Below are 23,684 nucleotides of genomic sequence, written 5' to 3' on the forward strand. Positions count from 1 at the left end.
TATGTTTGTTTCAACCGAACTTATTGATACGAAAGATAGATGTCATTGCTTTACTCCTGGAAATTTTGTTGAAATGATTTGCCAACTCTACTCGTTTGTCACATGAATCGTTGTCTTTCTTTTTTTCTCTCTAGCTGTGGCAATGAAAATCGTGTTGAAATGGTCCATGCAATTGGCAACAGTTTGATGTGGATGCATACGCTGAAGTCAGAGAGTCAAAAACAATAATTTGATTATCTGGTGGGACTGGTGAGATGATGAGGCCTGCCGGTGCCACCAACCGCGCCAACTAAACCACGAATCCTCACCAACCCTCTTCCTCTTATAAAAAGTCCTTGGAGCATCAGCGAACACAAGATCAAGTTTAAGAAACTGAAGCTCGCCATTCTTCGGCAATCCGCCATGGAAAGGTAATCCTAATTCTTCTCTGTCATTTTCTGCAGGATTTCGATTCTTCAGAAGGCCTCTCTCTGCATATGATGCGTTACTTCAATCGAGTTTCTCCAATCTTTCATAACCTCTTTTTTGTTTCTCTGCTGCAATCCAAGTGACATGTGTTATCATCTGCATCCCTTGCAGTTCGATTGGCAGGGTCGCTCCTCTGGAAGCCGTCCTGTTCGACATCGATGGAACAATGTGCGTCTCCGACCCCTTCCATCACAGAGCATTCTCCGAGCTGCTCCTCAAGGTTGGCTACAACGACGGCGTCCCGATCACGCCGGAGTTCGGCATGAAGCACATGGCCGGCCGGAGCAACGGGCAGATCGGCGACTTCCTCTTCCCAGACTGGGACAAAGACAAAATCGACGGCTTCTTCAGGGAAAAGGAGGCGATGTTTGCCAAGTACGCCACCGAGGGGCTCACGGAGATCGCCGGACTGACCCGGCTCTGCCGGTGGGCCGAAGAGCGCGGGCTCAAGCGCGCGGCCGTGACCAATGCGCCGAGGGCCAACGCCGCGCTCATGATCTCCATCCTCGGCCTGTCGGACTTCTTCCAGCTCATCGTCACCGGCGAGGACTGTGACCGCTCCAAGCCGTTCCCCGACCCCTACCTCAGCGCTCTCACCCTGCTCGGTGCCTCGCCTGACCACACCGTCATCTTTGAGGACTCAACGATCGGGGTGCAGGCCGGCGTTGCTGCCGGGATGCCCGTGATTGCGATCGCCGATGAGAGCCGAGAGGGCAAGCTCATCGCCACCGGCGCAGCACTCGTCATCAGGGACTACCGAGACGCCAAGCTCTGGGCGGCATTGGACAAACTGGATGCCAAAGCTGACGCTGCCGAGATCAATGGAGTAACACAGAACGGTGACTGAGGAAGAAAGAGTGCTAAAAAAGAATTTGCTATATTTCACGCATAATTGTAGTACCACTCATTCATGTATGTTAATGTGATACAAATTTTCCAGTGGGCCAAGCCGGTACAAATAAGCAAAAACAAAATTGATTGCCATGGAAGCAAAATTCTATCTGCCTCCCGCTGGAGCACCTCTAAGTTTGCAGCACTTCAGAAACAGATATGCTGGTGGTGGCGCACTCCATGAAGAACCATCTTCGTGCATACTGACACTGCCGAGAAGCCGCGGAAACATAGTAGAGACATAAATTTGCACAAGGTTCTCTCTCATACACGCACCAAAGATGAATGCATGGTGATAGGTTAGTTTGACGAATATTTCTTAGACAACGTCTCGTAATGTTTCCTTTGCTGCAACCAACAAAAACGAGAACAAAGGGTAAAATAGGTGACGGTAGCACAATGGTGAGCAGAAAGATTAGCATTGACATCAGGGAGTCATTCTGATAGAAATATGCAAAGTTGGCAGAGCTCATGATCTCCCTTCTTGGCCTGTCAGATTTCTTCCAGGCTGTTATTGTCGGAGGTGAATGTGAGAAGCCAAAGCGTGCACGGGTGAATATTTTCCTAACTTCTGATTCACTCTCCCCAACATACTTGTTCAATAGCTCAGGCCCCTAAAGTTCCAGAAGAATTATCTTAGCATTATTTGTACGAATTTAAAAGAGTGAAGTAAAAATATAGAAATCCAACCATCAGTTACCTTAATATGAATAAAATTAGCCCCTGCCTCATGCGCCACTGCTTTTGCTATTAGTGTTTTCCCACAACCAGGAGGTCCAAACAGCAGGAAGCCAGCTTGCATATTCACTCCAAATTCCTTAAAAGATGGAAAACAAAGATGACATGAAAACAAGATTAATTTGTATTAAATACTTACAAAAGATTTATAGTCGTTAAAAAGTATCACAGATAAACACCAGGGATGTCTATAAACATAGGTACAAATTCTGAAATGCTCTTAGCTTTTAAGGTGACAATCACTGTACCACACCGGATAACAGACAGAAGAAGTGCAAAACCGTTGGGATACTAAGTGCGATTCACCTCATAATCTTCAGGGTGCTTGATACATCGAACAATGCAGCGGTCAAACTCTTTCCGTAATGAATCAAGACCTCCAACGTCATCCCATGTGACATCAGGGACAGAAGAAAATCCTTCTCTTCTCAAAGATGGTCAAACCATTTTGGTTGCTTCTTTCAGCAAATGAAGTCACAATGTATGTTAAAAGTGAAAATCCATGGGACCCTGCTAGAAAGCTGGAAGGAAAAACATGGCCCACGAATATATATAATATAACACGAAGATGTGGCAAAGAAAAAAAAAACTACCATGCTATAATCCATACAGCTTACACAATACAAAATTAATACTGAAACATATGTACTTTTTATATGAGCAAAACACATGTAATAACCAATGTAGTAAGAAAAATACACAGGCAGTTGGGGGAAAATGAATCAAGCTATAATTCAAATCTATCTTATGCTAGAAGAAATTAACACAGAAGATCTCGGACGTGCAGCTCATGCAAAAGGTGCAAAGTTTACCTCAAAGTCATCCATGGCAATATGTAGGCTCTCCACATCATCTGCCTCCCAAGGTTGTCTCCACCAGTCATGCTTGCTATTTCCGCCATGCTCACGACAATACTGAACTCTTCTTTTATTAATTATTCTCTTCATTGCTAGATTCCCTGCTTTATCCACTAATGCCTTCAAGTCAGCACCAACAGAACCTGGCGTGGCCCTTGCTATCTTGAAAAAGTCAAGTTCACCTTCAAGTCGAAGGTTCTGAGTAAGCATCTTCAGTATCTGTTTTCGTGCATTCTCATCTGGAACACTAAGAGATATCTCTCGATCAAACCATCCTGGCCTTCACAGAGCTTGGTCCACAGCATCAGGCCTATTCGTAGCTCCAATGACAATAACATAACCAGGTTTCTTTTCAGATGATTCTCCATCCAAATCACCACCACCCGATCCAACATTCTGATGGAATTCATCCATGCATGTCATTAATTGAGTAACTATCCGTCACTCCATCTCTCGTTGCAGATTCTCCCTTTTGGATGCAATTGCATCTATCTCGTCAATGAATACAATTGAGGGAGCAGTCCTATAGGCCTTCTGAAATAAGCCCCTGATGTTTTCCTCAGAAGCTCCTGCAATAACATAAGCATTAGGAGGTGAGCTTAAGCATGAATCACTGAGAGAGAATTTATCTATGAGCAGGAATTGAATATGAAACCACACAAAGAAAGTGAGCAAGAAAACTATATATCCTTTCATCCGTTGGTTAAGCCATCAGGGTGGGTGCAAAGCTGGATTAATATCAATTGTTGATTATATCTGAACCTTTCAGCACCTATTTAATACGATTATGATTTCATGGTTGCTAGCCAGCTATGGTATGCGGTAGTGCCTTGTTAGTAACAATGCATTATTGACTTATTGAGCACTACACTGATATCAGAAAAAGGTTGGTCCAGATGCTAACAACGCATAAATGGAGCTCATCCATTTTATTAATTGCTTGATTTTACAAACTGTACGCAATACCAACCTTCCACAACTACATTTTGTATGTTGAATACACGTCTCACAAGGCAGCAACTATTATTAATTTTACATTCTAACTGTTGATGTCTAATCTAACAAAGGATATAGACATCAGGCACTATCAATTCATGTTACAGCAATTTTGGGTTCCAAGTGAAATACAGTCCACAGCTTATATACATTGAAGGACACCACGAAGAAATTACTAAACTTGTCCATTTGCACCTACTGGACACAAATAACAACAGATTTCAGCAACCACGACATGGAAATTCCTTGGCCAAGCAATGACTAACAATCATCATTCACCACGTTTTAATTGTTGCTAGCATCAACATGATCAGCAGTGACCTCTGCTGTATTTCCGTTCAAAAAAAAAAAAAGAAACATGATCAGCAGTTAAACTTATTTGTCCAAATATACACACAAAGCATCGGACTTCTTCCCAATTTTTTATGTAAAGAATCAGAAAACATACCAGACACCCCAGATACGACCTCCGGGGCTGAGATCTTGTAGAACGGCACACTAGTCTCATTGGCAATGGCGTGTGCAAGGGTGGTCTTCCCGCAACCCGGCGGTCCGTGCAACAGGTCTAACCCCAAGGCGCTGCGGCAGCTCCGGGTGGCACAGGGGCACCACCACTTCCATCAACAGCTCCTCTATCACCGCCTCCATCCCTCCGAGATCTGCAAACCGTGGCTCCATCCGCCGTGGCGCGGACGCTTCCCCATCGGCGGCGGGTAGGGTTTTGGGGCGAGGAGTCGATGGTGGTGGCGGCCGCGGCTTCGGATGGAGCTTTCTTTTTAGAAGGCGGGTTTTCGAGACTAGTGTCGGAACAACCAGATTTGCGCCTTCCCTCGTGGTTTGCGTCAACAAAAATGAGAGATTTGAATTTAGAATGGGTTATTTAGATTCATGCAGTTATATATTACGGTTTTTAAATATACCGTTATAAATTTGGTATTTGAAAATATTCCGTTGTAAATCTCGTTTGGGTCCATACCATTATAAATTGTCTGAAAAATAGATCAACGCCGTTACAAATCTTCTAAAATTTGAATTCATACAATCACAAATCTCGTGAAATTGGATCCACGAAATTACGAAATGTGTCTGATTTGTAATGATAATGGTATTGATCCAATTTCATAAGATTTATAATGACATATTTCAAATACTGAATTTGTAATGGTATATTTCAAAACCGCAATATTTATAATGGTATGAATCTAAATAACCTTGAACTTACATAAATTTCTAAGCACCTGTCTAATGATCGTCTCTTCGATTTTGGCTATGGGATACAACTTTATTGGTTTGCGATTCACTCATTCATTCATATGATGCTTTGAAACACAATGCAAGAAGATAACAAATCCAAAACCACCTCAGGATTGTTTACAAATTAAAGAGACATATATGGAAGGGAATTGATGCATGCATTGGAACATGTATGAAATTGTGTCATACGTACCCTACAAACTTATAGGCTCAACATACATACATACATACACATCAACACCTAACAGGGTACCTCTGTTTCTCTCTTCCCTTTTTCTCTTCCTAGCACCATCAAAACCAAAAGGAAAGTGACAAAGAAGAAGATTAACAAATAACCAATGCATATGCTTAGGATTAGAGCATTCATGCATGCAGGATCAATCACATATAATGTGAGAGAGGACTTGGAGGAGATAAGACCTCAGCTTATGATGACAGCCATGGCGAGAATGGCGTACGTGCCGTGTCAGTTGATTAACTGATGTGATGCAATGGGGTAGATGATCACACGATGCCGCTGGTGAGGCCGAGGGCGACCAATGCCATGCGGCCGTACTCCCTGTCGTGTCCGGCGACGGGGACGCGCTCCTCGCCCTTCCAGACGTCCTCGCAGCTCTCAGAGGCGCCGAGCGCGGCGGCAAGCTGCTGGGATGCCTTGCCGTAGATGTGCGCGTGGAGGTTGTCGAGCGCGTCGCGCAGGACGTCGGCGGCGGCGTTGTAGAGCTCGAGGCAGTGATGCAGGCGCGCACGCGCGTGCGGCGAGTCCTCCACCTCGTTGAGGTCCTCGATCTTGGCCTCCGTGGTGGCCGCGTGCTCCACGGCGATCCTGGCCGCCAGCACGGCCAGGTTGTGGAGGTCCACGGCGTCGCGGCTCCGGGCGTCCGATGCCAGCGACGACACGCAGTGATCGTAGCTCACGCCCGCGTGGCTGCTCGCCGCCTTCCGGCACGCCTCCTCGACGGTGACCGTCGCCTGCCCGCTGCACGGCGCGACGGCGGTGGCGAGGAGAAGCGCGGCGAGGCAGAGCGGCGCGCGCGCCATGGCGGTGCTGCTGCGTCGTTCTTTCATTGCGACTAGCTTCGTTCTTCTTGCTCGATCTTGCTTGTGTACGCGCGCTCTTTATCGCCCAGGTGTGTGCGTGATGGTGGTCAAGAGCTGTGAGGTGAGGAGTTGTTCTCGGAGGTGTCCGACGCAGAACCATTCAAGAGTTCGTTGCTATTTTTGGACATGAACCATCTTGTTTCTCACCACTTTGTGCTTCCCGATCAGTATATGTATAAAGCCAGCCCCCCGTTGATATGACCACAGGGATACTGATGATTTGCAACAAGGGTTCAGGTGCAGAGAAAAAAGAAAAAAATTCACACTTTCTCTTGCTGTTCGACCTCTGCCTGAACCGGCTTCGCCGAAGCGATGGCGCTGGCAGATTCCTCTTTCTTGCCCCATAGAACAAGGTATAGTCCAAGAATCACCAGGACTGACCCTAGCACGCTGCAAGATCGACACCGAGCAACAGTGAGATTGAGCATTATTGCCTACAATTGTCAGCAGTGTGAAGGGGAACAGGGAGAGAAGATTTGACGACTGGCATGATGTTCAGTAAAAATGCGGCTGCAGTTAGGGAGCAGAGCAGAAATGTGACCTTCCAAGGTACAGTGGCTCGTGGAGGATGAACAGATCGATGCTGGCGACGAAGACCCAATACCAGATGCCACTACACCCTGAAATGCCACAAGATTTTGCATCAGTGCCCGGCCCAAAGGATAACAATCATACTAACAACAGCAGTGTAATTGTGTCTGCAAGAGATCTTACACAATACACAGCCGTGACGATCTCTATTGTCCCCTTGACAGCCCACACTGAAATGCTGCTCCTTTGTATGGACAAGGCGAGGGCTCCTGCCTGGATGAAGCTGAACAGTGACATGAACGTCGTTGCCGAGTACACAGCTGGGTATTTCCTGGTGAACTTCCTGTTCAGCAGCAGCCACAGCGAGAACCTGACAACGTTTGCGAGCATCGAGATGGAGCCCAGCACCCACCGGACAGTGCCGTGCTCTCCGGCTTGCCTGTGGCCACTGCTGGACGCTGGACTGATGGCTGACGAGGTGTTGGTCAATGCTGAACCTTGGTAGAAGGTGAGCATGATCGCTCCACCGAGTGAGACCTTGGCGCTCCCTGACTTGCTCCTCACCTCAAAGTGCTTCACACCTGAAGAATTTGTTGTTTTGAGCATATAAGTGGGACTAGTTTAAGGGAAGCGCTGAAATGATTTGTTAAAAAACCATCGAGATTATAAAGCAAGCGATGAATTGAGCTAATCTGCAGGAGACCATCAGTTGTAGCATGTACTTCGGAACCTATTTTAAGATCAATTAACTTTCTCTAGGGGGACAAAGCTGAAGTTTTCTTATAGGTGCTTTAGGACTTGGTTCATTTTAAGATCCTATAGCACTAGATCGCATCCCCCCCCCCCCTCTTTTCGCGGTGTGACCGTGCGACTGCTTTTGTGGCATGCGTTCTCTAGTACTACTAGTGGTTTATATGAAGTGCTTGTTCGTTCTAAGAAAAGGAATAAATTATTTCACAGAATCAATTCAAACATATATTATCCATAGCAGCATACATAGCACCCTACTTGGCATGCAAATTTGCAGTCATCCGGTTTATAGTACGGATAGAGATTACAGATTTACAATAGAAATTCTTACAGTAGAGTAAAGAGTTTCAGGCTGCTGGAAGTAGTTTTTTTACCTGAAAGCGAGTGATATCAGGAAAGTAACCACTGGAGGCATATGGGAGAAAGTTGCAGCGAATGTTGCTGTCGTGTAATCCAATCCGACAAACAATGTGTACTGAAGTAGCACCGGCCTGCAGCATGCAAGAGAAAGAAACAATTAAATCTAGGACTACTGATGATGAAATCAAGGTGAATAATTGACTGTAAGTACAGTGTTTACCCAAGAACTCCACTTAGGAACATGTACACAAAGATTTCAGCTGTGAACTTTGGTCTTCTCTTCCTGAAAAAAGTACCGATTATTCTCGAAAAAAGAAGTGATCAGCAATAGTGAAATACCAACGACTAGCAGTTGCTTTACTTATTAGTTTTCTTTGCTTTTGACACTACCTTTCCTTGAAGTAGGCAATAAGGACAAGGAACACAGTGGCCACCATTTGCCGGAAAGTGATGAGGACCAGCCTGTTCATCCCCTGGTTCAGTGCCTGCTTTATCAGCGCGGTCATGATGGCGATCACGACGTTGGTGGCGACCATTGCCGCCGTCGGCATCCACTGCTCTGTGCATCCTGCATTCCACATCTCAAGCAACCAGGCTGGAGTGATGTGTGTCCCAGAACTTACTCTGATCTGATGGTTTTCTCTGAGCAATTTGCTTTGGTCGTGTCATGGTTTTATAGGGGTGGTGAGGTGCTGATGGCATCCACAAGCATGTTTCCGATTTCGTTTCGTTTTCGTAACACGTGATAAAGAGTTATGGCAAAGGTTTAGGGAGAGGACATTCAGAATATTTGCAATCTGGAAGATTTGCATGTTTGCACAAATTGTGCAACCAAATGAATGGAAGAGCCTTTTCTCTTTAGATAGTGCAATGGAACATTTTAAAGCTCCTCATCTTTTTATCAGTTTTGGCAAGTAGGCATGACTTGTGATCCTGCGTCAATCACTTCGACTGTAGAGCACTGGATGCTGTTTAAGCACTGAAACATTGGCATGAGACCGATTTAAGGACTATTTAGGAACAAGCGCCAAAATCCAATGCCCACTGTCTCTGCTTTCATCAGCTAAGATTGCTTTGAGTCCAAAGCAAATCCCAAAGCATTGATTCGCCGCCCTCACAGGAGCATGGGGTACAATCGTCGTGCGAAGAATGTATATATATTCCAGTTTCATGTTCAGTGTGACAGATAGAGATGTTCTGACGTGCTGAAGTATGAGTAACATGTGTCGTCCTTCTCTAAACTCTTTAGACTACTAAATAATTTTTGGAGAGTTTAAGATTGATAATCTTCCATGATTAGGCACATTCATGTTTTTTTTTTTTTAGGAATCCACAACCATGCAAATTAGGTTAGGGTCAAATATCACGTTTCACAGGAAAAAAACACATGCTAGATCAGAAATAATAGTTTGGAATAAAAAAAGAAAAGAAAGAAAGAAATTAAAATAAAAAAACAAATACTAGCAGTAGCATTAATTATACATCCCTCTTAGTATTTCCATCTAGGAGTAGGAGAGTAAGCAGGAAAGTACATCATGTTTCACAATCCAAGCATTGTTTATTTTGGTCCTCATGATTTGACTTGCATCTCCTTGTCCTCTTCATCCTCTTCTTTGGCAGATGCTACCGAAGCATCCCTCTTCTTTCCCCACAGCAGAATATAGAGGCCCAGAATCATCAGCATGGATCCCAGCACACTGCAAGGATAGAAACAAAATAAAAAAGTGATGGAATTTGGTCAATCCATTGCAATTCCAGCACTGCAAAAACTCAGCCATGACTTGAAAATGATGTATATATGTATCTTTGCACACTTGATGGATACACTTTTTTTTGGTTTTTTGTTTAGTGACATGAAGAAAATTCTGAGAACCGACGGCTTCTTGATCTGATGATTAAGGCAGAGGTTACCTTCCAAGGTAGATGTTCTCATGGAGAAAGAAGAAATCAATCATGGCAACCATGATCTGAATGACAGGAATGAAGGCTGAAGTAAACACCGGCCCTCTCTTCTCGACGCACCATGTCATCAGTACGTAGCCCACTCCAGACCCCAAAATTCCCTGAGATATGAACATTTATTCGAATGTTTGGTTCAAGAAGGGAAATGATATATGCGCTAAATTTTTATTATAAATAGTCTGCAAACGATGATATGACAAGTCCTGATCAAATCTTGATTTGCTTTAAGTTGTGATCGCGTAAATCTAAGAATGATTATTTGGTTTTTAATGCTTTTCTAAGAAAACGTGTGTCAAGAATTGTCTGCTAAGTTTTCCAAGAATTGTCTGCTAAGTTTTCCAAGAATTGTCTGCTAAGTTTTCCAAGAATTGTCTGCTAAGTTTTCTAACTTTTTGTTGGTCAAGTGCTACAGGTGCTTTGAAGGATTGGCTTCAAATTCTTCATGTTTATGCGAAAAACAGAGGCTTACTTCCATTGTTTAACAACCTCGGGCCGTGTCTTTACCACATTAGTCTTTATCTGAAAAGCTACTTTGCAATTAATCAAAGTACTGTTATTTCCATGCCTATCAGGGCTTCACCAAATAGGAAAAGGAGTTTTTATTCTTTTTAATGAGAACAGTAGGAAAGGATCCTAAGAGAACTTTTAAGAATAGGAACAAAAGCAGTGTAAAGATACCAATATAAAATGACATGAAAAATAATGTCATCTTACTGTATATAAGACTGTGACAATCTCCATCGGCCTTGTCAGAACCCACACTGAAGCTCGCCTTTGTATTGCCGCCGTCAGGCCCCCGCCTTGCAGTGAGCTGATCAAGAACATGTAAGCAGTGCTGGAGTACAGCGCCGGGTACTTCTTGGTGAGCCTGGACTGCAGCAGAAGCCAGAAGGAGAAGCACAGGCAGTTTGCCAGTAATGCTACAGTGCCCAGGGTCCAGCTCTTCTTGCCCGACTCTGCTGCTGCAGCATGGTGACCTGGGCTCACTGAGGGCTCAGCCTGGTGTGTCAAGGCCACACCCTTGTAGAGTGTAAGGAGCATGACACCGGCGAACGACATGAGCGTTCCGACTATCTTTGCGACTCCTGCATTGCTCTTCATGTTCAGTGACTCAACCCTGCATGAAAGAAGTAGTAGCATTCTAGAGTTTCAGACAACACAGGAAAACCAAGTGCAGGAAAGGACCAGGTTTGGATTTATACTGGAGCACCTTAGCACGACTGCAATGAGGAAAGTGAGCACAGGAGCCATGTTGGTGAAAGTTATAGCGAATGTTGCGGTCGTGTACTGCAACCCGTAGAAGAAGGTGTACTGAGAGAGCGCGGCGCTAAACATGATAAAGGAAAATAAAGGAATCAAGTAGAATAATTCATATGAAGAATAGTAGCCAAGTCATACTAATATGAGCAAGTGATTGTGAGGTCAATTTTTTTTTTCTAGAATATGCAGGAGAGTTACGTATCTTTTTATTAGAACAGAAAAAAGGTATTGCGAGGTCATGTTTGTTACTGTACCCAAACGCTGCACTGAAAAAGAGGTACACGAGGATCTCCAGCGTGAGCTTAGGCCTTGTGCTCCTGAAAACAAAGTCGAGAAATTCAGCATTACAGCCTAAGTTCTGAGCCGTGATCATTTGCTGAAAGTCACATTTATGCATATACCGTTCTTTGAAGTAGGCAATCGGAGCAAGGAAGACTGTGGCCACCAGTTGTCGCAGTGTGATGAGTACTAGACGGTCGAGCCCCTCCTCGAGCGCCTTCTTGATCAAGGCTGTTGTCGCAGCAGAGATGAGGTCAAAGACTAGCATTGCGATCACCGGTTTCCACTCATCGATGTGCGCCATCCCCCACATTGCTGTTTCAGATTCTAAATCTTTGACCTCTTTGCCTACATTGAGATAACAAGCTCTTGTATGGACTATTTATAGTCCTCGCTTCACTTATTAGTGCTTCTGAAAAAAAAGGAGATGTGACAGAATATGGGCAATTACTCTTTATTCAAAAAGTAAGAAAGGTGCTATACTGATTAACACATATATTCAACTGGGAAAAGCACATATGAGAGACTCAGAATCAAATCAGCGTATAAATGTGAAAGTAAAGAATCCTTAAACAGTCCATGTTGACATTAATTTTTCTCTTCAGCACCATGAAAAGTTACTGAGATGCCATATACAATATCATTGCCAAGATTTTTTGACCAGCGCAAATGTCTCCTTTGTCGCGAAGTTGAGAGTGTAGGTGGAAGACATTTGAGAAAGATTAAAAAAATTAGAAAAAGTAGGGAGCACTCAGCACTACTGAAATGAAGCTTATGGAAGCACCAAAAAGAGCTTAGCCCAATTGTTAATTTGCACAGTTTGGTGAGTGTTGGAAAGTCCTGCCTGGCCTACAAACTTGACGCCTTTCGAATCAGTGATGAGCATGCACTAGTATTCAGTAGCGAGAAAAGGCGCTATTACCCAATCCTAAGGAAAGCAGGAAAGGTAGTAGGGAGATCACCCAGTATATATGAAAGTCTCTGCCTCATCCACCACCTTTGATGATCACCTCACCCTCACCTGCATATAGTATATACTACTCACTCTTGTTGCTTTGGTGGTGCATCAGTATCAGCATCACTGGCTATCTAATGCTAGTGATCGAGGGATGGCATAGGCTCATATCGATAATGCATGAAAAATGTGTCGATCGGATACGGTATATCGTGCATGCAAGCCATGGTGGTACTGCACCTGGCTGCAACTGCATTTGTTCATGATGCAGCAAGTGCCCAGCGGCAGGTGGGGGTGGGGGGTCATCCCCGACAAGTGCTAGTAGACCTAGACAGGCGTAGTACTGTACTGCGGCAAAAGTTCTTTGAAATCTCAGCAATTGCAGACAACAAGCACATTGTGTAGTGAGGACCTGTCCAATGGTCATTTTCAGTAGTATTAGTAACCGCAAGTTAACCACTTGCTTCTACAAACATTATGCCTGACTTGTGCATATTTAATTTGAGATAAAATATAGAGATTGAACTCTGAAGCTCGTAATAGCACATTATGAACTGAGCACCAGATGCCCAAATACCAATGGTCACTTTCAGTAGTACAGGGTACAGCAATAGGTAGACCACTCGGTACTACTGCAACTCTGAATACTCTGGATTCAGAATTCAGAGACGATCCCGAAGCACACAATTCTTGAAGCAACACATACAAGTAAAAATCACGTAGATAGATACCCTATATATGATTTCGCAAAGTGCTTACCCTCCATACTGATGATAAAGCTTGGCCTTTAGCTATTCTCCTTTTGCATTCGCAATAATGTCACTTTTCTTTTGTCTTTTGGAGAAAAAAGATGATACATGCATACGAGATTTGATATTGGATCCGCTCTTATCAGAGCATCTTGCAAAAAGGAGACCTTTAACAGCCATGATCAACAACAACAAAGTGCTCACTGCAATCAGCCACGCGTTGTGAGCTTGTGATAGGGTGGGGCGTCAGCTTCGCGGCTTGTACGGCATGCATGCAGGCTTGTTAACTGTAGTTGGATGCATGACAGCATGAGCATGATAATGTTATTGGTATCTTTGCTTTACCTCTTGGAAGACGCATGGTCATTGGTCTCCTTTTTGTGTTGAGGCTTGGAAAGTGAAGCAATTAAAGGCAAAGTGTAGCAACCGACCTTGCACGTGAATTAAGTTGGTCTGAAGAAGAAAGGATAGGTGATCAGGGATTCCTGCAGCAATGATCTGGCCAGGGTAGTGTTTTTCTTCTTCCTTGAGTGGGAATTTTCTTTTGAGAGGATCTGGCCAGATTATCTACACATGCAGAGGCAACTTTTTTTTTCAGAGAGAGAAACATGCAGAAGCAGGGGTTTTTTTTTTTGACAATGGAGGAGCAGTTTTTCTTGGTGAACTCTTGTTTGTTGGGCTTACTGGGCCTGATGTTGGGCCTAGACTTCTTTTTGAAGAGGGAAATGAAACTTGGGCCGGGCTTTTTGCAACCAGAGTAGGACCCAAAGAGAGAGAGAGAGAGAGAGGCGGGCCAGAGGGACAAGGCGGTTGGCCCATCCATGGAGAGCTAGGCCCACTAGCCATCATACCATGTCGTTCGTCATGCAGGTGTGTAGTGCGGCGGCGTTCGTCTTCCTCCTGAACTCCTTTCTTCAAAATAATCTCTTGAGACAGGAGCGTCTTTCCGAGATACCGATTGACGTGACACTTGTATTATATTGCCGGCCGGCCTTCGATTCCTTTCAGTGCTGCCGTAGTGTTCAGTGCTCGCTGACAGGTAGTCCCGGCCGGCCAGGAGGACCCATCCTCCCATGACGACCTTCTTTTAATTAAATCAAATTAACACCGATTGGTGCATCTAGATATGTGCTAACCAGTCGCAGCGATTCAAGGAATATTCTCTCCAAATCTACTATACCCCCACGCATCTCAATGCATCAATCACGGTCCGTCCGTGTATCAGTGGCCGCAGCCGCATGCAAATTACATGCGCCAAACATGCACGCATTATATTTATCCAATTCGTGACCATGCACATATATGTAGCATATACATGAACGTTTGGTTGCTCCTCTTTCAGATCGTCAGAGTGCAACGGACGTCCATCATATCGATCGTACGTAGTAGTAACGTACGGCTGGCCATAAGTATGATGTGCATCCATCACCAGATCGATCGATCAGCAGGCCTTCAAGTTACGTAGTAGTACATACATACTTTGAATGCATGCGTACGTGCGTGGTGGTGCGTGTATATATGATATGTCACCTCACTAGCCACTAACAACGACGAGTACTTGACACCTGGCTTATTTATAGGATCGAGTATACACATATAGTATATCTTAAGCGAGCAAGGTACGTAGCTAGCAGGGCTGCTTGTAGCAACAAAGATATACAAACTATATATGCTTGGCTTCCATCTCAACTGTTTCGATCACTGCACGCATGAATAATACATGCGATGCCCTAATTTACAGGTATATGTATATATACTTTAATTGTTGAGATGGAAGCCAATCATATATATATATATACTTTAATTATATACAAAGATATATAATTATATATATACTTTAATTATATAATTAAAGTATATGTATATATACTTTAATAATATACTTTAATTAAAGATGGAAGCCAAGCATATATACTTTAATTATATAATTAAAGTATATGTATTTATACTTTAATTATATACTTTAATTGTTGAGATGGAAGCCAAGCATATATACTTTAATTTACAAGTATATGTCCTAATTGTACGGCACTGCACTGCACTGCACTTTTCTATATATTTCCTTGGCACGTACATGCCCTTATATGGTACAACCTCCGTTTTCATTTGATTCTTACAAGTTTTTATTATAGCAATTTTGACATCGTGTTTTTTCCCTACGAAACATTTATAGATATTTAAAACTTTCGTATTATTAGATTCATCATTAAATGTACTTTATTAGTATCGTATACTTAAGTATTTGTAAATTTTTTTAAAAAACGTAAAGTCAAAATTGCTTTAGTAAAAAATTAATAATAAATAAATAAAAACAGAGATGGTACTAGCTAGTATCGAGATTTAGTTGCTAGGTGGTCAGGTGGATGGGTCGTTTGTCCTCTTTCGCTGGTTGGTGCTTAACGACAAGATATGCATAGTGGCTGGCACAGCTATTTGATCTAGAGTTGTACTATCTTCGTTTTTAAATAAATATTATTTTAAAATTTTAATTTTATTTTTAAATAGATATCATTTTAGGTTTTTAAGTAGTGTTTTTACTAGAGTGCTCATATTAAAGGCTATTGGAAAGTGTAGTTTTATTTTAATGAGTGTGATATGGATTAGTGATTTATGTGTTATTGTTTGAATATTAAAAAAATTGAAATGGGTAAATATGTCATTCATAAAAAAATAACATCTAAAAGAAAATAGAAATAGTAGGAGTCTTTCATTCCTTTTCTTTTCTTCTTCTTCATTCTCTTTCTATCTTCTTTTTTTCTTTCTCGTTCATGCCCAAAAGTTGAAGGAGGCTTGGAGGGCTCCCTATTGCTCGGGGAGGGCGGGGGGCTTCAGTCCCCTGGCGCCGCTGTATTGATTAATTTTTTAATTTTGACGACACTTATATATTTTCATCTTATTTAATTAGGATAGGGCAGTTGATTAAACATATATGATGCTGCACATGATGTGCAGGCCGGGTCGGTGGCCATCCAATCCAATGCATCAGAACACTAGCTAGCTTGTACACATGAATAGACATGCATGCTTTCATGGGTCAGCAGCAGCTGGATCATCGATCGATCACAATGTTGAGCAAGCAGATGCGTGCTACTATACTAACTTTACACATATATCTTACCTACATACGCACCTCATTGTCGCTATGCCCGACAAAATTATTTGTTTGATCCATGCATATAGGCTAATCCGGCTGATTAGATTCACATGGCATGCATGGCATGTTTTCTTTTTGTCCCCAGGAAGCATGGGCATGGCCAGGCCCAGGCTGCAGGTGCATACATATGATATGCGCAGCAGCTGGCTGCGCTGCCTACTCTTGCATGCATTTGTCTTGGATTGTCGTATGTGTCTTGTCACTAGCTAGCAACTAAAAAAATTGTTGCATATATATTCAGGCTCATGGCTGGGTGACTTTTCCAAAGTAGCTACAGTGCAGCAACCGGTTGTTTCACATTATATATATAAGAAATCAGTAAAGTAGGCATCACATTAGTGACGGCTGCTTAACATACGTAACTAATGTTCTTGTCAATATTATATACATATATTTATACTCTATTGATGTAGGGCTAGGGTTGGGACTTACTGTACTCAGTCTTTGCTTATAATTTTAGAGGAAGATCTGGACTTCATTAACGCTGATGGTGAGGTTGATGATTAAGTTTTAGTCACGTTCACACCTGAATTACCTGTGGAGTGGCATGTCCCCATGCTGATCCTACTGAGCCCACTGGTGTTGTGGACTATGTTGCTCATGAGCCTTTGCGAAATCCTTTATGTATTGTTAGCTTGATGGATTTATTTTACCACTTTCTTTGTTGTATGACTGTAGTATCACCTATTGTAAGATTTATATTTACCCGTGACTGATCCAGAGATCAGTATAATAAAGTTTTAAGCACCATATATGACCCGGGGCGCTTCAAGCTGTGGCATCCCCCATCGAAGGCTCGTATGATGGACAAATTGCCCCAACCGCCAACAACAAGGAGCGCGCTGTCTTCTTCCACAATGTCACCCACACTGGGTGCAGTACGTGGGGTCGAGGCCACTAGCAGAGGCGAGATAACCAGGGAAATTGTGGGGGCGTTGGCCGCGCCGCTCGGGAGAAGGCTGCCTGAGCCCGAGGCACAACGGAGGCCTGCATCGCGCCCCAGCCCACCCTCCTGGCGAAGTGGCACCAACTATAGAGTGTGAGAGCATGGGTCGTCCTTCTCCTGGTCGAAGCAGAAGACCGGGGTGTCCATGGTCGGCGGGGTCACAACCCCTGCGGCGGCCAGGGCTTGGGGCAGAGTGGCATTTGAGAACTCCACCTCCAAAGCACGACGATAGCTGCCCTCGCGCCCGGAGCCAGTGTTGGAATGTCGGGGAGGCAACCGCATGAGATCTCTAAGCATGAGGCCCTTACTGGAGTGGCCCCCAGCGCGACAGCCGCCACCGCGCCTAGCCTTGGTTTGTCTCTATCTATGTCGTTGTTGTCATCCTGACACTCGTGGTGTGAGCTTGGCCGAGGATGATCGTCACTCGAATGCCACCAGCTACCACCGTGTTGTCCATTCCACGAGTGATGGGACCCATGATCGTCCTTGGAGAAGTTTCTGGCAGGGGGGTTGGTGAAGGACGGGACACGGTCGAGGCCGGGCTCACCGTCAATCTTCCCACAGAACCATGTGAACTTGTTGGTCAGTGGACCTAAAGAAGCCACTGATGATTGGTCATGAAGGAAAACCGAGCAGTACGAGAAGGCCTCAATAACGTCCAGGTGAAGAAGGACCCAAAACTTGGTTCCATACTACCAACGCTCGGTTGGGGTGGTATACACCACAGGAACGAGGAAGACCTGGCGGCTGATTGGTGCATGAACGTAAGCCAAATTACCTTAGGGATGTGTATTAGATTAGCCGTCCAGGCCCACAGGTTAATGATGCTCATGTCGGCTGGGTGAAGCATGCCCGATTCCACGTGCTCTAGGGAGCACGTGCGCTCGATGATGCACTCGACGATCTTAGACAACCATGCATCCATGGGGATGCCCTCAAGATAGAACCGAACGCGAAAGAAGAAGGCTGCACCCATGGCCTGGCTGAGGCTTCACCACGGCCGTAGGCACAAGTGCACCCCGTTGTGCTTGATCACCCTTAAGTCCAAGGCCTTCGCACAGTTCTCCTTGTGCTTGAATTTTATCAGGAAGGGATTTAGGTAGTGGCTTGAGACAATGACGTCTCCACGGCGAAGGCGCAGGGCGTCCAACATGATGTCTTCAATTTGTCGCGCACCCCTGCCCACAGGCAAGCTCAATGCCTAGGGCACAAGCGTAGATCCCTCCCACTCCTTGAGCTCACGTGCACAGTCAAAGGAGAGGGGAATCAGACACCCGTCCTCATCCGGGTGAAGTTTTGGGTCGTCGAGGAGCATAATTGTGCCCTGGTTGCCCAGGAACCATGAAGGAGTGACCGCTCGGACAATAGGAGAGCCACAGGTGTTCGAGGCCAAAGGATCGCGTTGCTGCTGACCGGAGTGGAGTGAGAGCCGGTAGTCCTTGGCCTTGTGCCCCAACCGGCGACAACGGAAGCAACGTACAGGGTCCCTGCAAGCTGATGCCCGGTGGTTTGATGCTAGGCACCAGAAGCAAGACCCATTAGGGGGCCTTTTGAAGGGCAGGGCACAATTATTGGCTTGCAAGGGGGTAGAGGCCGATAGTGAATGCGGCACACGACGCCACCATCTTCTCCATCGTACCGGCGTCCAACCAGAGCCCAGCTCATCCCGGCCACGCGTCGGTAATGGAGAGGGCGATGAGGACGGATGTGACAGCTACAAGGAAGCCATCGCAAGAGAGGCATGAAGATGAGGAGGCCGCAGACGCCGCCGAGAGTAGTGAAGATAGGGGGAGCGGCGATGTGATGCACAAACAATAGTAGGCCTTCGATTACCCCTTGTGGCGTGCGCTTGAGCAGGAGGAGTAAAGGAGCGGTCGTGACTTTGATCGAGGAGAGCAAGTGGGAGGAAGTGAATGTGGCTCCAAAAGCGTCAAGATTGAGCGACCTTAGCATAGGAGCACCTAGCAACAGCATGGAGACTTGGGAAGTCGTCTAGACCGCATTGAAGAGCGGATCTGGTGTGTGAAGGGTCGATCTGCTCAGAAACAGGCCCAGATCGACGGCTGGCGCACAGATCTAACGCCGGCGCACGTGGAGAGTCAGGCACATGCGTGCGTGCGTGCAAAACGACCGATGAGGATAAATCAAAGCACAGGAAGGACGTCGGAGGGTGAGGGAGGGGAGCGGAAGGCAGGTTGGCTCCTGCCAAGGCGGCTGGAAGTGGCGAGGGGGAGCCTTACCGTGCGCTCTCATTCTTTTGCGAGAGCCACTAGAGTGTTTAGAAACTTACTGTATATGATCTCTGAATGTTTCCCTGAATGACACGACTAAGATGTCATGGGGCTTTAATATGTTTCCCTGAATGATGGGGTAAGAGGATGTATACTTACTGTATATCGATCTCTGAACCTGAACGCACGCAGAGGGCCGCTGTGACGACCGACGAGTGCCCCGTTAATTTTCAGCTCTGCAACTGCAAGCAAACTCGTCAGTCTGGAAAGCAACAGGGCGGGAACGAGAGGAAGACAGGCTGGGCCCACCGGCAGCGACTGATCATGAGCTGCATTCGGCGATCCGACATCATATCTATCGCACATGGATCCGAAAGCGGCTCGTGGTACTAGTGATGGATGCATGCAATGGCGCCATTAGCGCGGCGAGGCAGCTCGACAAGCGCACCTGCCATGCCCTGCCGTGCCCCGGCAGCCACACTAACGCTGAGAGCTACTCGCTAACTCGCCTGCTGCTGCTGCTGCTTCTGTCCAATCATGATATGAATCCACGTACATCCATCACGCAAACACAATAGTGCTACTGTATTACGATTACCTGACCCACACGTACCTACCTTATTATCCTCACAAATGTTATTTATCAGATGCACAATTAAAATCATTTCCCATTATATATCTCAGGTTCTGAACGTACGTGTTGTCATATATAGCATTTTACAGATACTGTAGTAGTGCAGTAATATATAGCAGTGAGAGCAGTAGTAGATCTTGGCCGACGTGCGCGAATGTACTTGTACATGTGCCATGTTTTGTGATTTACATATAAAAATGTGCCACCATCACTTTTTAATGAGCTGTTTGCTGCTTGTTTGTTTCTTCTGGCCTCCCCTGCACTTCCTTTGCACCTGCTGCCATTTCCTTTCCTTTCCTTTCCTTTTCCTTTTAAAGGCCACACTCGCTGCAGATACATGACCACCACCTCCTCCTCCTTCCTCGCAACTCTCTCTCTCTCTCTCTCTCTCTCTCTCTTCGCAATTAGATACAGACAGATACCTCCAGGAATTGAAGCTTGATTCTTTGCTTAGTTCTTGCGCTTGCTATTAGTTGGAGTAGCAAGCTCAGCTCACAGTCACGCTAGCTCCATATCCATTGGTCGATGCTGATGGGGTTCCCGGTGGGGTACTCGGAGATGCCGAAGCTGGTGCTGCACCTCCTATCCCTCCTCGCCCACCTCCGTCGCCTCTCCTCCTGGCTGCTCCGCCTCACCGGCGCCGCAGACATCGACTACTACTCATCCGCCGTTGACGCCGACCACCTGCAGAACTACTACGACGACGGTGCTGCCGACAGCCTGGAGGAGCACTCCCCGGCGGTGCGCTTCGACGCTCTATCCTCCGCCGGGAGGGAACCGCTTCCGGAGGGCTGCGCCGTCTGCCTCGGCGACTTCCACGGCGCCGCCGAGGTGCGCCGCGCGCGGGGCTGCCGCCACGTCTTCCACCGCGCCTGCCTCGACCGCTGGGCCGCCCACGGACAGCGCACCTGCCCGCTCTGCCGGACGCCGCTCCTGCCCCTGCCGCTGCCGGTGTCATAGCAGATGGACAGGGGCTTCGAATTTGTTCGTTCCTGTCGGGGTTTTATGTAAAAAGCTTAACAGGGGAAAAGGTTTTTATCTTTTCCAAACGCCCCCTTGAGAAGATGCGTTTTTGCATAACTCTACATTGTACAGTTTGGTATGGTGTTATCAAGCATGCGTCGTGTGATATTAAGAAAGTCCAGGGGTGGGCTAATATTTGGTTTGGGTTTTGGCTCATCAAAGGGGCCAGCCACTGTGCTCTCCAAAAGACCAAAATACAAGTGGCAGATAGACAAGTTTATTTAGCTTGAATAGAACAGGGGAAGTAAATAAACAGAGGAATATACCCATATTATTTGTAGAGCATGCAATTTGTCAAAAGATGTTGCTCTCCTCAGTTTTCTTTTCTTTTCGTTTCCTTGTTCAAGTTTTTTTTTGTTTCACTGTTTTGTGATTTACTCTTACCGTTGGAATGGATCGGTAGGAAATGATTTACCTAAATTTCTGCAAATTATAGTTATCTGGCTGCTGTTAGTGTGACTAGTTTGTGTAATTGTTTCTGCAAAGGGAAACAGAAAGTGTGAAACAAGCTGTGTTTCTAATGCAAAACCATTGCATATGTGAAAGTGCCTTTTTTAGAGAGAGAGGAAAGTAGGGACTTTTATTCATCATTTGGGACAATGTTTACATCTAAAAATTACAGGAGGGGAAATAAACCAAACATGACGGCCATCTCCAAGTGAACAAGCAAATTTAGAAAGATTATGAGCCTTCCTATTAGATTCCCTACCTTCGTGCATAAACCACACACAATGAAATGACTTGGATCTCTCCTTGATATCTTGCAAAATCATCATATATGCACATCTGGGCATTTCTTTGATGTTTTTTACAACACTCAGACAATCTGGTGCCAACTTTAGTTTCTGAATACCGCAATCTTCAGCTAGGGCCAAAGTTTTATTAATTACATGCCATCGCCTACAAAGTTTCAAGATCAGAAACCGCCCAAAACACCATGGCACTCGCTGCAACAAAATGTCCATTAGCATCGCGGCAAACAACGCCAACTGCACCTTTGTTTTCTGTTCTTGAAACTGCTGCATCCACATTTAGCTTCCATTCACCAACACTCGGTGGTACCCACCTTCTGCATTTTGTAGTTGTCTTCATTACTGTGTTTACCTTCTTCTCCAAACATTGGGAAACCTCAAGCTCCAACAAACGTTTGGCCACTCCAACAGTTAAGATTAGGGGTGCAATCGGATCCCATACGGATGGATATCACTCATCTTATACCCTATCTTATATTTTTCTTCTTCCCAGAATCAGATTGAACACAGATAGTGTTAAACAGTGTCGGATACGGATATCGGTCATCCTATATTTGCTTCGAATTCCTTCGGGCGATCGGATAGTCGAATTGATAGAAATTTTTTACTTTATTTGTATCCCTACAAATCATAAATAGTATATGTGTGCAATCAAAATGAACATAGCAAGAGAGTGATCGGTGAGATGTAAAACTAAGAGTATTCAGTATTGTCTGTCTACGAATGTGTGACAATTTATTTATATATTATCATGTTTTTAAGTAAAATCATAATAGTTTTTTTTTCATAACACATAATATTCTAATACTTCGGATATCAGATCGGATACGGACGGATAATATTGAACAGTATCGGACACGGATATCGGTTATCCCGCATTTGAATAGTATCAGACACGAAATCATTTTCAATCACATAATCAATTTCTCCAGAGAATCACTTCTCACGTAGAATTTAGATCAGTAAAAACTGTACCAAACATACCCAGACTACTACTCAGACCTTACAGACCATCATCAAGTTGAGTGCTGCGAGCAAAAGATGGATTCAATTGCTAATCTCTCGTGTCCAATCCCCTAACACATCTGGAGGGCGGCAGCGCCAGGAGCATGGTGACCTGAATGCTCCCCACGTCCACCCGCGCGAGGCCGGCCTTCGGATAGCAGAACGCCGTCGAGGCAGGGGACCCTCTGCTCCGCCTGGGTCGTGGACACCAATTTCCATAATCATCAAGGCATTTTTTGCAAGTCTCAAGTGCAAACTGATCGAATGGTGTAATTTTTCCCAAAACATACAGCCACAGCTGCTTTGGAAGAAACTAACCTGGTCAGACGCAGACGGTATAGGATTTCGATAAGTTGAACCACAACTGTAGAATCTCCTTGTCAGCGACCTTTCGAAGTACCAAATCATGAAGCAGCTATGCAATTTCCGAAACTCCAACACAGTAACAAAGCACTATGTTTGACGCTAAAAAGGCCACAAAGATACAGCTAGTTCTTGTAAATTATGAGTGCATCCCTATCTTCGGTTGGTCTTCAAATGATTTCAGAGCTGCCAGCATTGTTCTTTCCAGCCTGCAAATAGATTCAGAACTCTGAAAAATGTCTGGGTCACAGAAATTCGACCCAATATTTGGACAGATGTTCGCCCAGTTTAGTCAATATCTGAAGCTCTGCCAGTCGGGTCTTCTTGTTATTAATACAATGAGGCAGCCTGCCGGTTCTATTAAAAAAATATATATCTGAATGCTCTGAGCTCTGAGCTCTGAGCATAGCAGTTTACTATGAATT

The 23,684-nt window shown here is 45.0% G+C and overlaps 6 protein-coding genes and 1 pseudogene across 6 annotated transcripts; 2 read left to right on the plus strand and 5 right to left on the minus strand.

Annotated features, from left to right (window-relative positions):
* The first annotated feature begins 123 nt into the window (after positions 1–123).
* On the plus strand, positions 124–1,466 carry LOC133931008 (haloacid dehalogenase-like hydrolase domain-containing protein Sgpp). Its single transcript, XM_062377823.1, has 2 exons — positions 124–410; positions 580–1,466. The coding sequence occupies exons 1-2, from the start codon at positions 403–405 to the stop codon at positions 1,313–1,315; spliced, it is 744 nt and encodes a 247-aa protein (XP_062233807.1). The 5' UTR covers positions 124–402; the 3' UTR covers positions 1,316–1,466.
* Positions 1,327–4,845, minus strand: LOC133931011 (cell division control protein 48 homolog C-like; annotated as a pseudogene).
* Positions 4,846–5,345: 500 nt separating this feature from the next.
* LOC133931009 (putative invertase inhibitor) lies at positions 5,346–6,527 on the minus strand. Its single transcript, XM_062377824.1, has one exon. It carries the CDS (start codon positions 6,270–6,272, stop codon positions 5,709–5,711), a length of 564 nt encoding a protein of 187 aa, XP_062233808.1. The 5' UTR covers positions 6,273–6,527; the 3' UTR covers positions 5,346–5,708.
* A 42-nt stretch (positions 6,528–6,569) lies between these two features.
* LOC133931010 (WAT1-related protein At3g30340-like) lies at positions 6,570–7,663 on the minus strand. Its single transcript, XM_062377825.1, has 3 exons — positions 7,020–7,663; positions 6,847–6,925; positions 6,570–6,695 (listed from the first exon to the last, which is right to left on the minus strand). Exons 1-3 carry the CDS (start codon positions 7,440–7,442, stop codon positions 6,688–6,690), a joined length of 510 nt encoding a protein of 169 aa, XP_062233809.1. The 5' UTR covers positions 7,443–7,663; the 3' UTR covers positions 6,570–6,687.
* Positions 7,664–7,956: 293 nt separating this feature from the next.
* Positions 7,957–8,574, minus strand: LOC133930294 (WAT1-related protein At4g01440-like). Its single transcript, XM_062376928.1, has 3 exons — positions 8,337–8,574; positions 8,167–8,229; positions 7,957–8,077 (listed from the first exon to the last, which is right to left on the minus strand). The coding sequence occupies exons 1-3, from the start codon at positions 8,525–8,527 to the stop codon at positions 7,957–7,959; spliced, it is 375 nt and encodes a 124-aa protein (XP_062232912.1). The 5' UTR covers positions 8,528–8,574.
* Positions 8,575–9,296: 722 nt separating this feature from the next.
* Positions 9,297–11,814, minus strand: LOC133931012 (WAT1-related protein At3g30340-like). The gene is made up of 6 exons (XM_062377826.1): positions 11,570–11,814; positions 11,423–11,485; positions 11,119–11,235; positions 10,623–11,025; positions 9,858–10,009; positions 9,297–9,643 (listed from the first exon to the last, which is right to left on the minus strand). The coding sequence occupies exons 1-6, from the start codon at positions 11,758–11,760 to the stop codon at positions 9,517–9,519; spliced, it is 1,053 nt and encodes a 350-aa protein (XP_062233810.1). The 5' UTR covers positions 11,761–11,814; the 3' UTR covers positions 9,297–9,516.
* An 8,405-nt stretch (positions 11,815–20,219) lies between these two features.
* Positions 20,220–21,466, plus strand: LOC133931384 (brassinosteroid-responsive RING protein 1-like). The gene has a single exon (XM_062378257.1). It carries the CDS (start codon positions 20,642–20,644, stop codon positions 21,074–21,076), a length of 435 nt encoding a protein of 144 aa, XP_062234241.1. The 5' UTR covers positions 20,220–20,641; the 3' UTR covers positions 21,077–21,466.
* Positions 21,467–23,684: the final 2,218 nt, after the last annotated feature.

This window comes from Phragmites australis, chromosome 10, assembly GCF_958298935.1.
Source record: "Phragmites australis chromosome 10, lpPhrAust1.1, whole genome shotgun sequence".
Taxonomy (NCBI): domain Eukaryota; kingdom Viridiplantae; phylum Streptophyta; class Magnoliopsida; order Poales; family Poaceae; genus Phragmites; species Phragmites australis.